The following is a 17,182-nucleotide window of genomic DNA, read 5'->3' on the forward strand; positions in this document are numbered from 1 at the left end:
TGCATGATAATCGACCCGTGTGATAGGGCTCTTAGACTTATATTGGCTTCTGATAGGCCAGGCAGTGAGACCATTTATTCTGTGTTCCAGGCAATCACTAGGAATTTTGGATCACTGGATTCCAGATGATCTGAATGTATATTCTATTTTAAGGCTGTAGCGATTATCGTTTAAAGATTCACTATAATGATCGATCGCTAGTGAAAACTAGCACTTTTGTAGCGAATGATTCTGAGGTCATTACATTCAACAATTACTGTTACAAATTATAATCTTACATCATTATATGGTCGCTAATCATTCCTCGGGACAACACACTTAACATGTTTTATCGGAAAACGACTTCAGGAACAGATCTGCAAATGATCTGCGAACTACTAACAAAAATTTTTCAACATGTTGTTTGATCGCTTTCTGTTATTTCTGTTATTAAACGATAATCGCTCTGTGAAATAGGACCTTTATAATTCTATCGGGAGAAAAAAAGACAAGGCAGCACATCGACAAACTTATGACTGACCTTCTGCTTCTCACACATCTCTTAAAGGTTCCTGGTTTGTGTGGGTCCCTAATGTAAAAATGGCACAGCCCCACGTGGCAACCACAACCACAAAAGCGTCACAGTAGGGAGGCTTTTCTTTGTGTGGTGTTGTTTCCATGCGGTGGCCATTGCTGTGGCGGCATGGATGGCGGATGGTGTGACCCAGAACCCAGGGGGCTATGTCTGGCAGCATTGGGGTTGCTTGACATCTGTGTGGATGTGTAGTGACCCGGTACGGGCCCTTAAGTCTTATTGCACCTGAGCAAGGTAACTCCCTCGGGTTCACACAGATGGGGATGAAGTATTCACTCTAATTTAGTATTTTTCCCACTAGGTGTCAGTAAAGCACCTCTTAAGCGCAGCTGAAGGAACTAAAAGCTTAGCTGTTTGTATGTCACATGTGTTGTTTAATCCACTCACAGGTGCAGGTGCTTTTCCTCCAGTTTTGTCCTATCCACTGTCTTTTTTTTTTTTTTGCACACACAGCCTCCACCAATTACAGGAAGGTTTAGTCAGACCCCTGTAGGAAGGAGTTAATTCCTGGTGGGAGGGGTTAGTTTTAGTCTGGAGTCAGTGAGTAAGGAGGCAACAAAAACCAAGTTTCTGCTGAAGTTAGGCCAAGGCCTGGCTTAGGTCAGGGCCCATGTTAGGGACACAAGCAAATAAGCCACAGATTTCTGTTATGCCAGCCAAAGCAACTATGCAGTTCTAGGCAGTACCAAGGAGAGAGCAACCACACAAGGATCACCTTGTCCATGCCAACCTCTCTAGAACATGCAGGGTAGTTACCTCAGCAGTCACAGGAACTGACCCAAGTAAAGTTACTTTGAGTATAGGTATTCCATTGCGCATCGCCAGACAATTGTAAAGTCTTGGAAGTCCGCTTAACCCAGATAACTAGACCTGAGGCTTGTACTACCCTGACAGGACAAGTAGCTTAAAACTACAGGGCAGAAGGCAGTCAGATGTAGTCTATACATGAGTATAAGTGTTCTCTATATCTTCTTTTTAGTCCAAGCTGTTCCAAGCAGAGTACATTACTAATAAGACAAGGCCCTTCAGGAACCCTCTCTCCTCTTGTCTCTCCTCTGATAAACCTCATCTTACAAGCACCTTATCTCTACCTCAACCGCAAGCACTTAAGTAACCTCAAGTACTGTTATTGCACTAAACTGTATTGCTGCTCGTAACCTTGTATTGCACTACGTTTCCTCAAGTTGACTGTTCTATTTTTTGCTGGATTCTGGTCTATTTTTGTGCACCCCCACCCATACACACCTACACTTGGGTTTAACCTTTCTCCAGGGGTGAGGCCCTAAACTGTCTGGGGTGGGTCCTATACCACTCCAGGCTACTGTGACAAGTGCCCAAGTGACCCTAGACCCACTGAGCTACCATATGATTGTACCAGCTGACCCGGCAGTAAAACCAACACCCCCGTGTACAACAGATGCAATACCTTGTTTTGTTTTTCCCTCCATAGAATTACTATATTCTGTTTTATGATCTCATTGCCTTTTGCAATAAATGTAGGTGGCCTATTATTTACGTAGTAAGTAATTCATACACAGAAATCATCAAAGTGGCGGATATAACAACAGAACTGGTGAGACTACTGTCCATAAATACATAAAGAGACAAAATTGTGGCTTCTTATTATGAGATCATATTCAATAAATTAAAGTTCAAAGCTCTGAATTTGTACCTCATAGTAAAGTAAGTGAGTAGTCATCAGTCATGTCCTCGTAGTCACTGTCAACAAGGTGGTGGAAACATGGATGAGATTGAAGGTATGCTCCCGTAGCTGAAGGGTCATTTGTCTTCTCTAAAATATGTGGATTTTCCATTCCTAATTGTTTGGAATGTTATAAGGAATGTTTGAGCTGATGAGATGCTAATTACTAAGATATACAGATGGAATTTTCTTGTTTCTTCTGGATTGAATTTCTAATTTGATGCTAGTCTAGAAATTGTAAGAATATATTTTTTGGGGGATATATATTTTATTGAAGAAATGTAAAATTTTTTAACAAACATAGCCGAGGAACATTCAGCCTAACACAAATCAAATTGAGTATCTCAGGTCCTGCGGATATACATAACTACAGATCAGCATTTTATCGAAGTATAACGTCACCTGATTCTCCCTTAGTAAGGAAGGTATTTCTTTATATATATATATATATATATATATATATATATATATACATATATATATATATATATATATATATATATATATATATATATATACGTATATATATATATATATATATATATATATATATATATATATATATATATGCCAAACTATGAACATTCTAGGTTAGCTGACAAAGAAATAGAGGTCCCATTAACATCTTTGTTAGATAAATAATAAAAAGGTAACTCTAGACTGCAAGCCATAATAAACAGTGCATCCTATCCTCTTTTGGCTGCTTAAGCATAGTCAGTCACCATTAGAGCTTCTGTTAGATATGTAGGGCGCTTTCTAAAGCTGTATTGGGATAGGTGAAAAGTAGGAGATCTATGGAGGCGACCTCTGTACCTCCCACTGATTTCCGTACTGAGTCCCCGACTTCTATATTATGTATAGAGCTGCTGGTATGGCAAGTGACCCGCTGCTCTTTTCATTCCTATGGAACCGACGGAAAGAGCGGAGTCCATCGCTCTTCCGGTGTACTCAGTTCTTTCAATCGATGAATAGAGCCACGAATTACGTGCCATACCTGTAGCTCTTTTCATAATACAGACGCTGAGGGCCCGATACTGAGATCGACGGGGGGTACAGAGGTTGGACACCCTGCAATCTTCTACTTTTGCCCTATCCTGTGGATAGGAAAAAAGTTGATTTTCTTGGAATACCCCATTAACCAAAGTATGGCACTTACTGCCAATCTGCAAAATGTAGGGTTCTCAATCCACATCATTGTTCACCAGGACATGGCACAATGTATTTGCTTGTGGTTGTCATTAAAATGGAGGACATACAGCACTTACTGAAGTACTTTGGTCATCTCATTTAGTTGACTGACAGTGGTTCTGAGAGTTGGACTTCATTGCACTTCAATGTAACACCAGGATCTTGGTCCTATTAGCAAGACCAATCACCCTTGTGGGTACAGACACTGGATTACTTTGCTCCATGTGCTGGGACTGGTGCTTCTCCTTGCTCCATTTTTTATGTATTTTCTGCTCTTGTGTTTCCTGACTCTGCCCATAAGGTGCTTGTGTACTCTTTCCCCTTGAAGGGTCAATGCAAGGACTGAGATCATTCCTCAAAATATGACTGTCAGGAACCTGCCAGTCTGACACTCACTTAAGAATCTGTGCTGCCTGCCTATTGACTATAAAGAACTGTGCCTGTCCCAACATCGACTTGTATTCAGGCTAGTCTCCTGTCTGACCCCACGGCCAGTGACTTCTACTGGGAACATGCCTAGATATACTAAGATGGTGGCCCCTTGCAGCAGGATCCATATCTATGTACAAGGAATAAAGGGTCAAAACCACAAGATTACTTACACAATGGGATTCAGAGTTGCCCAAAACCAAACCAGTTAGGCGGCACATTGGGTCGATACCCGCCGGTCATAACAACCAAAGATCATACATTAATGTTGTAGCCTTAGAAAACCTAGAATTAGTCATGGTAATAATTTATGCTAAAACACACATAAGTACTAATTGTCCATGTTAAAATCCACTTATAAAGAGAATGACTATTTTATGTCTGCTTATTTATGGTAGTATATTTGTCCCATTAACTAATAGGTTCATTCTTCATCCCAATGGTATGCAAATTAAAAATTCATCAAAATTGTATCAGACAATTCTATTACATTGTAAATAGTGACCAGGTTTGTCAGTCATTATTGGGTGTGTCAAAGTGCACCATCATAGTGAATAACCACCCTTTCGTCAATGACTCTTCTTCTAAATTCCACCTTGATAGACGCCTTTTACAGTTTGACAACTTTAACATTCATTTTACAACATCTTTGATGCTTTATAAAAGCTCATCCACCAACAAAGATCACTTGAACTTCTTAGCTCAGACTACAGTATTACTTTTGCCTCCCTCCATAGCAGATCTCTTTGTACCTCTACCATGGCCCAGAACATCAAGCAGATTAAGTCTAGTTCTATCCAAGGAGGTTGCCAAGCTCCAAATAATCAGAAAACATCCATTAGCTCCCACCATGGAACAAGCCATCAGGTCCGCCATCGAGGCCATGTTAGAACTCCCAGTGTCCATGGAGGATCAGGTGGGAAAGGCATAAGCATCTCTAGATACCTCAGTCATGGTTGCAGCTCCAATACTCATGGACATCACTTCAGCAGCCATGGTGCTCAAAACATATTAGGGTATGATGGTCTTTTCTGCTTCAATGAGAAGGAAACCATGCAGCTACTGAACAACCGTTTGGCTTCATATATGGAAAAAGTAAGTTCCTTGGAACAAAAAAACAGTCAGCTGGAGAGGAACATTCGTCAATGGTATGAAAAGAACCAACCTGATGGTCTTCCAGACTGCACTGGTTACGTCAGAAGGATTGAGGAGCTTCAGAAACAGGTAATTTCAGAAATTACACCCTTGTAGTCTCCTGTTGCTTATTTATCACAAACATATTCCATAGATCTTTACAGAGATGGTCATCATTCATCAGCACTAACCCCTAAAGGGCCAACTTTCTCATTTTCTTGTCTTCGACACTCAACTTTGGGCCAATTTTATATCTACTTTTGTGGGAGGAAACCTATTCCAACATGAGGAGAACATACAAATTCCTCTTGGTTGAATTCAAGCCCAGGACCCCCCAACGCTGCAAGACAATGATAGTAACCACTGAACCACCATAAGTTTCTTGTAGTTTATGCTATGTATATGTAGATGTTAACATTTGTTTAACAGCTAATGGGGTAAGGGGAAAAGGCATCAGCTCAGACATAGGAGTATTTCAGAAATTCAGGTGACCATTGTGGGATTTTTTTTTACTAAGATGTCTCATGATGCTTCATGTTTTCAGATCATACTGTGTAGGGATGGTCTGAACCGAGTTCGGTTCGGATTCGTCCGAATCCGAACTCTTGGTAATGATTCCCGCTGTCTGCCCGCTCCGTGCAGCGGGCGGACCCAGCGGGAGGACCGCCTGGAAAACTGGGATACAGCCATAGCCATATGCTGTATCCCAGTTTTCAAGGCGGTCATCCCGCTGTATCCACCCGCTCCACGGAGCGGGCAGACAGCGGGAATCTGATGCCGAGCGTTTGGAGAGTTCGGACAATCCCTAATAATGTGTGATTGATCTCATGCATCTACAAACGTCTGGGGTTTTCGAGGATAGGTCGAATAATTCTATTTGCTCCATCATATAATTTCCCACTGTCTGTCCAAATACATTTTTACCTTAAAGGGGTACTTGTAGGACTTAAAGGGGTACTCTGATGGAAAAATATTCAAATTAACTAGTGTGAAAAAGGTATATAGATTTGTAAATTACTTCTATTTAAAAGTCTCAAGTCTTCCGGTACTTATCAGCTGTATGCTCTACAGGAAGTGGTGTATTCTTTTCACTCTTACACAATGCTCTCCGGTGCCCCCTCTGACTGTGACAGTAACCGCCCAGAATAAGAAAGGCTTTCATTGGGGATTGCAGAGAGCACAGTGTCAGAATGCAAAGAAAACTTAACTTTTTAAATAGAAGTAATTTACAGATTGGTATAACTTTTTGACACCAGCTGATTTAAAAAAAAAAAAATCTTCTTTGGAGTACCCCTTTAAAGTAGATACAAGTCCAAAGCGACTTACTCAGATTCCAAAATTTATTTAAGGTTGAGAATATTTAACACTAAATTACTTAAATAAAATTTTTCTACAGCAGTTTAATATGTAATCGATTCATTCATATATTTCCAACTAACTATGTTACTTTATAGATTCCTTTAGCCTATGTGGAAAATGCGAAAGTATTCTTGGACATGGACAATGCCAAACTGGCTGTCGATGACTTTAAGAACAAGTAAGTTAAATACTAATTATAATGAGATATTGTGGATTATTTTCTCTTAAAGAGAACTTGCCGTGCTGAACATGGTCTCACTTCTGTGCATAACATATGCAGTGTCCTACTTTGATCCCTGCAGGGTATCTAGTTGGGTGTCATTCATTTGTGCTTTTTTATATGTATTTTTATATCCCTACTCAATGACTGACAATTATTATTGTATGCACACTTATACTAGGAAATCGGTGATCCCGCCCACTGGACTCTTCTGCCCTAAATGTGTTCTCAGTGTGTCACATTCCTCTTTAAAAGTGCTAATATGGATGCTAATAGATCGATGTATTCCTCTATCTTTTCAGACTTGGATTGGAAGTGAATTTAAGAAAAAACGTTGAGTCCGATGTCAATGGTCTCAGAAGAGTTTTAGAAAGACTTAACATGGAGATACGTGACTTACAGATGACTGTTCACAACCTTCAGGATGAGCTGCAAGAGCTGAAGAAGGAACATGGAGAGGTAAAGTATAGTAAGGGACAAGAGAGGAATGAATTTAGGTTGCTATAGACACTATGGGGTAGATTTATCAAACATGGTGTAAAGTGAAACTGGCTCAGTTGCCCCTAGCAACCAATCAGATTCCACCTTTCATTTTCCAAAGAGTCTGTGAGAAATGAAAGGTGAAATCTGATTGGTTGCTAGGGGCAACTGAGTCAGTTTCACTTTACACCAGTTTGATAAATCTTCCCCAGTATGTCTGCCATCTTTGTTCTTGGAGGAAAGGTTGCAGATTTCTATTAATAAGTTTTGTAGTTGTGGATTTACATTACAACTTATTGTTACAGGAAGTAAACTCCCTGCGTACACAGCTCGGGGCCAGGGTCAACGTTGAAGTTAAGGCCGCCCCATGTGTGGATCTGAACAGTGTGTTGTCAGAGATTCGACTACAGTATGAAAATCTGATGGAAAGAAATCTACGAGAGGTTGAAGAAATCTTCCTTGCAAGGGTAAAAAAAAATAAAAGTCAAATTTCAGACTCCTTTCTGACTTCGCTAGTAGCTTATAATCATTCAGTCCTACCTGTCATGTCAGTGTATGCTGACTTCCTGGAAAATGGTGCCGGGCTTATGCCTGTACAGAGAAGCCAATCAGGATACATAGAGCTTCAGTGAAAACATGATTGAGGAATAGAACAATAGCATAACCCCTAGGTGACACAATTAGGCTACCTCAGACTTCCTCAAAGGTGGTCTTTAATACTTTCTAGCTTTCTAGTATGCCTCAACATACTGGGAGCTGCAGGAATCACATGCACGTCATCACTCCATTCTTTCTCTATGGGAGCTGCCGAAGATAGCCGAGTACAGTGTTTACCTATTTCTGTGGCTCTCATAGAGAATAAAAGGCGCAGCAACATCCATGCATGTTCCTCTGCTCCCTCTGACCCCTCACAATCAGGTCCTGTGGATAGTGGGTAACTTTGCAAGTTGGGAATACCACTTTAAGCCACTGGTCCAGTCCCCACTTCTCCTTAGAAAATATATAGCGTAGGTTTTCCTTATTTCCATCACATCTTTTCTTGTTGTTGCAGAGCGAAGAACTGAATCGAGAGATGATTTCGGGGGCAGAACAGCTGCAGTCAGTTGCTGGAGACCTCATGGAGTTAAAGCGTACCGTGCAAACTTTGGAGATCGAACTTCAAAGTCAACTAAGCCTGGTATGACGCCACCTCTAAAGTATTATCTTATCCTTATATAGTTGTGTATACTGAATGAAAGAAACACAGTGAGGACCTGCTGGATAGTATCCACAATTCTACTAAGATTACAATCTTGGACTTATATGACTAAAAGAACAATAGTTTATTGTCGAGCAGCTATGTAAGACAACAAGCAAGGTGTCAAATGGATATTAACCTCCTCCCGCCGCTGCACTGTAAATTAACGTCACTGCAGCCTATGTCTGATGCTTGAGCGACGTTAATTTATGCTGCATGATGACACAAACGCAGGAGCTGTGCCTGTGTCATCCGCGGCGGGTCCTGGCTATCAGTGATAGCCGGGGACCCGCCACACATCTATAGGGCTCCTGACAGATAATTCTCCCTCTACAGAGGGAGAATTCTCTGTCCGGTGTCCATCGGGGCACTGCAAAGTGATCGCAGAGCCCCGGTGGTAGCCATAGAAACCGGAAGCCTGAGGCTACCTTGCTACGTAGGCCAGCGGGGGAGGTAGGAAAGGCAGGGCGCACCGGGCGCGTGGCCGTGAGCTCTGCTCCCTCCCCTCTCTCCCCTGCCGCTGTCACAAGATTGTAACAGAGGCAGGGGACAGAGGAGAGGGGGCAGACATAGGGACATCAGCTTATGGTATCATTATGATCCCATAAGCTGATGTCCAAACATGACCTAGGCATTGATGCATCAATGACCCCAGGTCATGAAAGGGTTAACATAGATTATGCTTTTTATTTGTATAGCACCAACTGATTCCGCAGCACTTTACATAGGTTGTCAAATTTGGTCCCTGTCCCCATTCGAGCTCACAATCTAAATTGACCTGTTTGTTTTGGGTTTGGGAGTACCCGGAGGAAACTCACTACTTGTGACCTACTCACATGCTAAACATGCTACGCTACACTTCAGTCATTCCCAAGATTTCTGTTGCGGAGTGCTGACCCTACAAGGAGAGAATGTCGTGCCCCAATACTGTTAAAGGGAACCAATCCCCCCCCCCTAGTGGAGAATGAACTGGCACCAGTACCTTATAGCTGCTGGGCACAGCTCTCCAGCAATTAAAAAAAAAAAAAAATTTAATACTTGGTCCTGACTCCCAGTAACTAGACTAGAGGGAGGAGGCCACATGACTACATGCCACTGTGGCTCCGCCCTCATGTCCATGTCTAGTTACCAGGAGCCAGGACCGAGCATTAAAAATGGATTATTTAAAAATTGACGCCCTGTTTGAGACTGCTGGGTACACTGTCAGAGAGCTGCGCCCAGGTGAAGGTACTGAGGTCAAGGAGGTCATTGGTTCTCTTTACTATACTGGTATAGCCGGATACCTTGCAGTCATGCCTACCTTGGCATAGAAAGCCCCCTTTCTAATCTAGGCTCCTCTGCACCAGTTGTTCGGATTGTATGTTCACCACTCTATGGGATATACCTGTTTATGCCCTAGCTGGGCCATTTTCAGATACCCTGGAAGCCAGACCCTCGCTGTCCACGCACATCTTCCTATGGTGGCTTATAGAAGCTATAACTGTTCAATATGTGGACTGACATCATTTTCCAAGTAACTGTAGCTTTGTATGAAAATAAAAGGATTTCAAGGGATTAGAAAATGTGTTAATCCTTTGTTGCCTGTGAGCGACTTTCTTTTTGAATATGTAATGAATTTTCAATATGTATGTTTAAATATTACATAAGCCACTAATAAAATATCGTTAAAAAAAAAAAAAAAAAAAAAAAAGAAAATGTGTTAATGGTTCACCTATTTTTCAGAAATTTGCCCTTGAGGAATCTCTGGTTGAAACTGAATCCAGTTATGGTTCCCAACTATCCCAGTTACAATGCCTTATCAATAATGTGGAATCAGAACTGGCGCAGATACGCTTTGACTTGGAGCAGCAAAATGTCGCATACAAACAGCTTATGGACCAGAAGAACCATCTGGAAAAGGAGATCGCTACATACAAGCATCTTCTAGAGGGGAATGACCTTAAGCATGTGAAAAGGTAAAAGCCAAAAAGGATCCTTACTGTTATAGGTACATGGTATGTATAATAGCACCAACATCTTCTGCAGCGCTGTACACAGCTTGTTGTTGCCCAAATTGGTCACGCTCCCTATTAATATTAGTATACCTATGAGTATGTTATTGGAGTGTGCGAGGACACCCACCCAAAATGGGAAAAAAACATACAAACTCTGGCTAACCACTGAGCCACTGTGTTTGGACAACTCATTGCAGGAAATAATCTATCTAAAAAATTAACTGACCACCAGTGAGCTGGTGTCCCCAAGCCGCCATGATCATGAAGCCCCTCATATCATCTTATGCAATTATTTCTCTGAAAAAGTTGCATAACTTTTTACTTATTCAAACAAGCAAAGAGACAGATGGATGGCACCGCCTACCCTCCGTTACGGCAATGTCCCGGCACGACCACCACTCAAACATGCTCTGGTGGTGCTCAATCAAGAGAGAAGACTGTACAGAACCTTTATAGTGCAGAAAAGATGATGGCACTCACCCACTGCGTGAAAAATTCCGGCTTTATTGGACAGACATGGTGCAGGGGAGCACAGTGGGTGAGTGCCATCATCTTTTCTGCACTATGAAGGAACTTTTTACTTATTTAGTTGATCGGGATGGCCCGTTCTTATTAGATGTGTCTCATAGGATCTCAGCATGTTTTCAGCAATCAGTATGTAATGTGGGCTAAGTGTTCGAATGTCCTGCAGCGGGCCTACAGGAGAGATGAGGTATTACACCTACTTCATCTAAATCAATGAGCTGTTAGTGTCGAGCGGAAAGGCCAAACTGTTTGGTTTCATCAACGTTCTCCAGGACTCCATAGGGCTGCATCCAAGTTCTGAAGCTGTCAAATGCAGAGTGTTCTGGTTTGGGGAACATTGCCAAACCCCAACAGTTCGGCCTCTCTGTTCAACATGATTGGCTGTTCTTTTCATCCACAAATTTTGCCTCTATGATGGTCTACGTGTCCTAAAATGGTTGTACATATAGGACAAGTAAGTTTTTTGTATATATCATTCATAGACAAGGCCATATCTTTGCTTTTGATTCTGAATAATATATAATTTTATTTCTCCCTCTGCAGTGCTCCTGTTCACCACTCTGATAAAGGTAAGATGACTGTAAATCTAAAAATAACCATACACCCTTTGTAGCCAATGGCAGAATGACCATTTGGGTCTTTACTTATCTCTCCCGTCCTTCCTATACACAGGATTGTTCGGCAAGGCCAAGCATTCATGTGTTCTTTATGGGTAGGGGTAAGCCAAAGCCGGAAAGCTCTGACTGTGGTTTATCTCTTTGAGAACAAAAGTTCAGGCAATAACTCCTATCACCCTATACACCCTATACCGATAGCAGAACCAGCGGCAAGTGGTGGCTATGGCCAGGGGCGTAGCTAATGTCTCTTGGACCCTGGTGCAAGAGGTCAACTTGGGCCCCCCCTTTCTCGATGCTATTGGTATATATATATCTCAAGACTGATATTACCAATAATACCAGTAAACAGGAAATATTATCACCGCCATACTGTTACTAAACAAATCCTGTATACTGAGACCAATATTGCTAATATTACCAGTACACAAGGGGAAATATTACCGCCACACCACAACCATCACCACCATATTGTTAGTGACCAAATCCAGTATACTAAATCCAATAAAACACAGTACCAGATAACAAGTAACAAATAATACCACCACATAGTGACTAACACCACCGCTGCTACTGAATATAATCCTCTGTACATAGACCAATATCACTTCATACAGTCATATAGAGGTGGACGCACTGTACACAGGATCTATACACCATATACATTACAGTGCAGTTATATCAAGTGACTCACAGGGGACGTCTTCTCTGATCGGAGTTCTTCCCTTTTCATCTTCTCCATCTGCCCTGGGCCATTATGAGAACTTCTCTGGGCCACGAATCCACAGAATCTGCCAGACAGACATATTAGGCTCCTCACACTGACACCATCCTCATCTCTCTTAAAACTGCACATCTGTATTGTCCCCTTTACACCCTCATTTAGTAGGTAGCCCTGACACTATGTGAACCCCCTTACAGTACATGCCCCCCTCTGTGCATGCCCTATTGTATACACCCCCCATGTAGTCCACCTTATAGATGGCCCCCAATGTTTCCCCCTTATAGATGGCCCCCTGTGTTTTCCCTCTTATAGATGCCCCCCATGTTATCCCCCATATAGATGGCCCCCATTTTATCCCCCTTACAGATGCCCCCCATGTTGTCCCCTCCTCCTGCCCCTTCATCACCATACTACTACCCCTTTCATCCTCCTGCCCCTCCATCATCATACTACTACCCCTTTCATCCTCCTGCCCCTCCATCATCATACTACTACCCCTTTATCCTCCTGCCCTTTCATAATCATACTACAAACACCTCCATCATAATACTACCACCCCCTTCATCCTCCTGCCCTTTCATCATCATACCACTACACCCTTCATCATCCTCTTGTTCCTTAATCATCATACCACTACACCCTCATCATCCTCTTGTTCCATCATCATACCACTACACCCCCCATCATCCTCTTGTTCCATCATCATCATACCACTACACCCCTCATCATCATACCACTACACCCCCATCATCCTCTTGTTCCATCATCATCATACCACTACACCCCTCATCATCATACCACTACACCCCCCATCATCCACTTGTTCCTTCATCATACCACTACACCCCTCATCATCCTCTTGTTCCTTCATCATCATCATACCACTACATCCCCATCATCCTCTTGTTCCATCATCATACCACTACACCCCCCATCATCCTCTTGTTCCTTCATCATCATACCACTACATCCCCATCATCCTCTTGTTCCATCATCATCATACCACTACACCCCCATCATCCTCTTGTTCCATCATACCACTACATCCCCATCATCCTCTTGTTCCATCATCATACCACTACATCCCCATCATCCTCATGTTCCTTCATCATCATACCACTACATCCCCATCATCCTCTTGTTCCATCATCATACCACTACACCCCCATCATCCTCTTGTTCCCTCATCATCATACCACTACACCCCCATCATCCTCTTATTCCTTCTTCATCACCATATCACTACACCCCCATCATCCTCTTGTTCCATCATCATCACCATACCACTACACCCCCCATCATCCTCTTGTTCCATCATCATACCACTACACCCCCATCATCCTCTTGTTCCTTCATCATACCACTACACCCCCATCATCCTCTTGTTCCTTCATCATTATACCACTACACCCCCATCATCCTCTTGTTCCATCAACATCATACCACTACACCCCCATCATGCCCTTTAAAACTAAAAAATCTTTACTCACCTGAATGATTTCTCTAGTCTTCTTGTCACGCGCGGTGGCGGGCTTACTGCGACAGGGGCGGGGCTTCCAGTGGAGGGGCGGAGCTTCGCGGGACCTGTTTTTTTGCCCTCAAGATGCTCCCAGCCCTGCAAGTCAGCCGGGGCCCGTCCCAGCCTGCCTCTTGTGATCGCAGGCAAAACACTGCTTGCGGTCACAAGAGGGAGTGGGATGGGAGCAGTACAGTGGCAAGGGGGGGCCTCGCGGGACCCCCCTTGGTAGCGGCCTGTTCGCGGAGGCGACCGCTGCGACCCTGGTAGCTACGCCACTGGCTATGGCTAACAGAATGATAAGGTGTATGTGGACCCTACTGAACTATGTATAACAGCTACAAATTAGATTTCCCCCCAGGCTCCTTGGTTATTGTAATATATTGTACTTAGTAGACTTGTGCTGTCATAAAAAAGTGAGAAACCAACGGTCCCATGTCAAATATTTTGCTTCTAAATGTCTCATCAACACCAATGCTTTAGCAGCATTATATACTTGAGGTTACATTCAATGTTTATAGCTATAGTATAAATAGGTAATCTATTGCACAACTTTTTCTAACTTCTTCTCCCTGACTAACCTCTTCTCTCTGAATTTATTTTAGACCACCACCATCACCACTTCAAAGTCCATCAGTCAATCTCACAAACTCACCAGACCAAGTGTTAACACTGACCAATGATTGCAACGTCCACCTTTCTCCTCTTTCACACGCATATTGACAGACCATGTTTGGTCCACCTAAGAACAATATTGCTGGCCATGGCTACTAATCAGATTCTATTCATATCGAAAAGGGGGCTATACACCTTCCATAGGTGATGGCCAAATGATTGTTCAGCTGTGATTTATCTCTCCTGTCCGGCCCTTGTCCTCTCCATACACAGGAATGTACGGCATGGCCAAGTGTTCCTGTGTAACCCTCCATGGGTTAAGCCATTATCTCTCTGAGAACTAAGGGGTCAGACAGTGATTTTCCATCATGCCCGACCCCTATCTTTACTATCATTGGGAGAGCTGTGACATAACTCTATTCATTGTCTACAGTAGGTATTCCCCGTTGACCACCTTCCAAAGGCTCCAACTCAAAGTTCAGCAGATCAGTCTTTACAATAGATACTGTAAATGATGGATTTAATCACCGAGGAATCCTGGCGGGATAGAATGATACATTGATACAAGGATCTTTTGCAAAATACTATAAATGGACAACAGAATGGAATGTTTTCTTCATCAGGTCAATATATATATTATTTTTTAAAAATCTACTTTATATCCATAAACCAGCCCCCATGAACTGGAAAAACTTAAAGGGTAAAGGTGGTAATCCCTGTTATGTAATAGCTAACTTCATTTCCTTTTAATTGGAATGCGGGCACATTCGGGTGTGCCCGGATTCCGATTACCCATAGCACATAATGTAAAGTGCGGCCTGAGCCGCACTGTACATTGTCTGCACTGACAGTTTTGTGCGGCTGCACAAAACTGACATGCCAATTTTCTGTGCGGCCATATGGAATCCCGGCCGGAATGTATACACTACGGCCAGGATTCCAAAGACTTCAATGCGATTGGCCACTAAATTAAATAACGGCCGTTGTTGCAAACCTGCAACAACGGCCGTTGTTTAAGGAATTTATACGTTGTATGAACTTAGACTAAAGGCCCTATTGCACAGGCCAACTGAGAGGAGAAAACGAGCGCTATTAGTGCTCGTTTGCTCCTCGTTCCCCGCTCGCTGCCGCCGCTATTACACGCGGCAGCAGCGAGCGGATGAAACAAGGGGGGGGGGGGGCGGGGAGCTGCAGGGGGGCTGTCCGGGTGATCGCCTGTCGGCTGATCGTTGCCTTCTATTTCAGGGGACGATTATCGGCCGTAACAGCAGATATCAGCTGAATACGGCCGATAATTGTTCCGTGTAATGTGCACACTATGGACTCTGGCGACTGCGTACATGTCCGGCCGTGCCATAGACTCCGTTCTATGCATGGGCGAATTCCGCCGTCCATCCAAAGAATGAATACGTTTTTCTGTCGAACGGGTGCACATACCCTTAGAATGAAAACAGGGGAAAAATATTTTATGCTAATGAAACTTCCCTGGTGGTCTAAGGCAGTGAAGGAGTCAAAGCTCATTTAAAATTATCCATGGCAGCATGCACCAGCATAGTCAAAATAGGTGTATTGGATGCGCTGGCCACTTTTTTTTGTTTATCAATTTTGTTGTATGTCAACATTTTCTTTCATGACAGGGCAAAGCTAACAGTCTTCATTATAACCACACGTACACAGCTCTGCAGCATGCACAATACACACACTGATCTGCTGTATCAACACATACAGCTCTGCTACATTAAAAGCACACATACACACAACTCTGCTACATAAACATACCCACAGACACACACAGTGCTACTACATCAATATACAGACACACACATCTGCTACATACAAATGCATGTACAAAGGCTCTGATACATACAGACTCATACAAGTATATATTGATTTATATACACACATACATACACAGAACTCTGATACATACCCATAAACATACCCACAGTGCTACATGACCATACAAAAGCAGCTCTGCTACACACAGACATTTATATGTATACACACCTAGAGTGAGCACTCCTCCCAGTCAGTAACTATACACACACACACACACACACACTCAAACACAGAGCTCTGTTTCAAAAACATTATACAAAATATTATAGTAATATACAGAGAGAGAGAGAGAGAGAGAGAGAGAGAGAGAGAGAGAGAGAGAGAGACACACACACCTCTGCTACATCATACATAGGGACACATACATGCATACACTCCTAGAGTGAACGCTCCTCCCAGTCATGTGACTCTCTCCTATCTATCTATCTATCTACAGTATCTATCCACACACATACACACACACACACGCTGTGCTACATAAACATACCCACACAGTGCTATTACTTTAATATACAGAGACACGCACACCTCTGCTACATCACCATACACAAACATCTCTGATACATAGGGACACATACATGCATACACACCTAGAGTGAACACTCCTCCCAGTCATGTGACTCTGACTCTCTCTCTCTCTATATATATATATACATATACACACACACACACACAGCTCTGCTACATAAACATACCCACAGTGCTGTTACTTCAATATACAGACACACACACACCTCTGCTACATCACCATACACAAACATCTCTGATACATAGGGACACATACATATACACACACCTAGAATGAACACTCCTCCCAGTCATGTGACACACTCTCTCCATATATATATATATATATATATATATATATATACACACACACACACACACACACACACACACACCTCTGCTACATCACCATACACAAACATCTCTGATACATAGGGACACATACATATACACACACACCTAGAATGAACACTCCTCCCAGTCATGTGACACACTCTCTCCATATATATATATATATATATATAT

General features: G+C 42.7%; 1 protein-coding gene across 1 annotated transcript; it reads left to right on the forward strand.

Moving 5' to 3' along the window:
* The first annotated feature begins 4,652 nt into the window (after window positions 1-4,652).
* Window positions 4,653-15,474, forward strand: LOC138771835 (keratin, type I cytoskeletal 19-like). Its single transcript, XM_069951842.1, has 8 exons — window positions 4,653-5,117; window positions 6,482-6,564; window positions 6,909-7,065; window positions 7,392-7,553; window positions 8,138-8,263; window positions 10,046-10,278; window positions 11,386-11,411; window positions 14,302-15,474. The coding sequence occupies exons 1-8, from the start codon at window positions 4,653-4,655 to the stop codon at window positions 14,364-14,366; spliced, it is 1,317 nt and encodes a 438-aa protein (XP_069807943.1). The 3' UTR covers window positions 14,367-15,474.
* The last annotated feature ends 1,708 nt before the right edge of the window (window positions 15,475-17,182 follow it).

Source organism: Dendropsophus ebraccatus, chromosome 14 (genome assembly GCF_027789765.1).
Source record: "Dendropsophus ebraccatus isolate aDenEbr1 chromosome 14, aDenEbr1.pat, whole genome shotgun sequence".
NCBI classification, from domain to species: domain Eukaryota; kingdom Metazoa; phylum Chordata; class Amphibia; order Anura; family Hylidae; genus Dendropsophus; species Dendropsophus ebraccatus.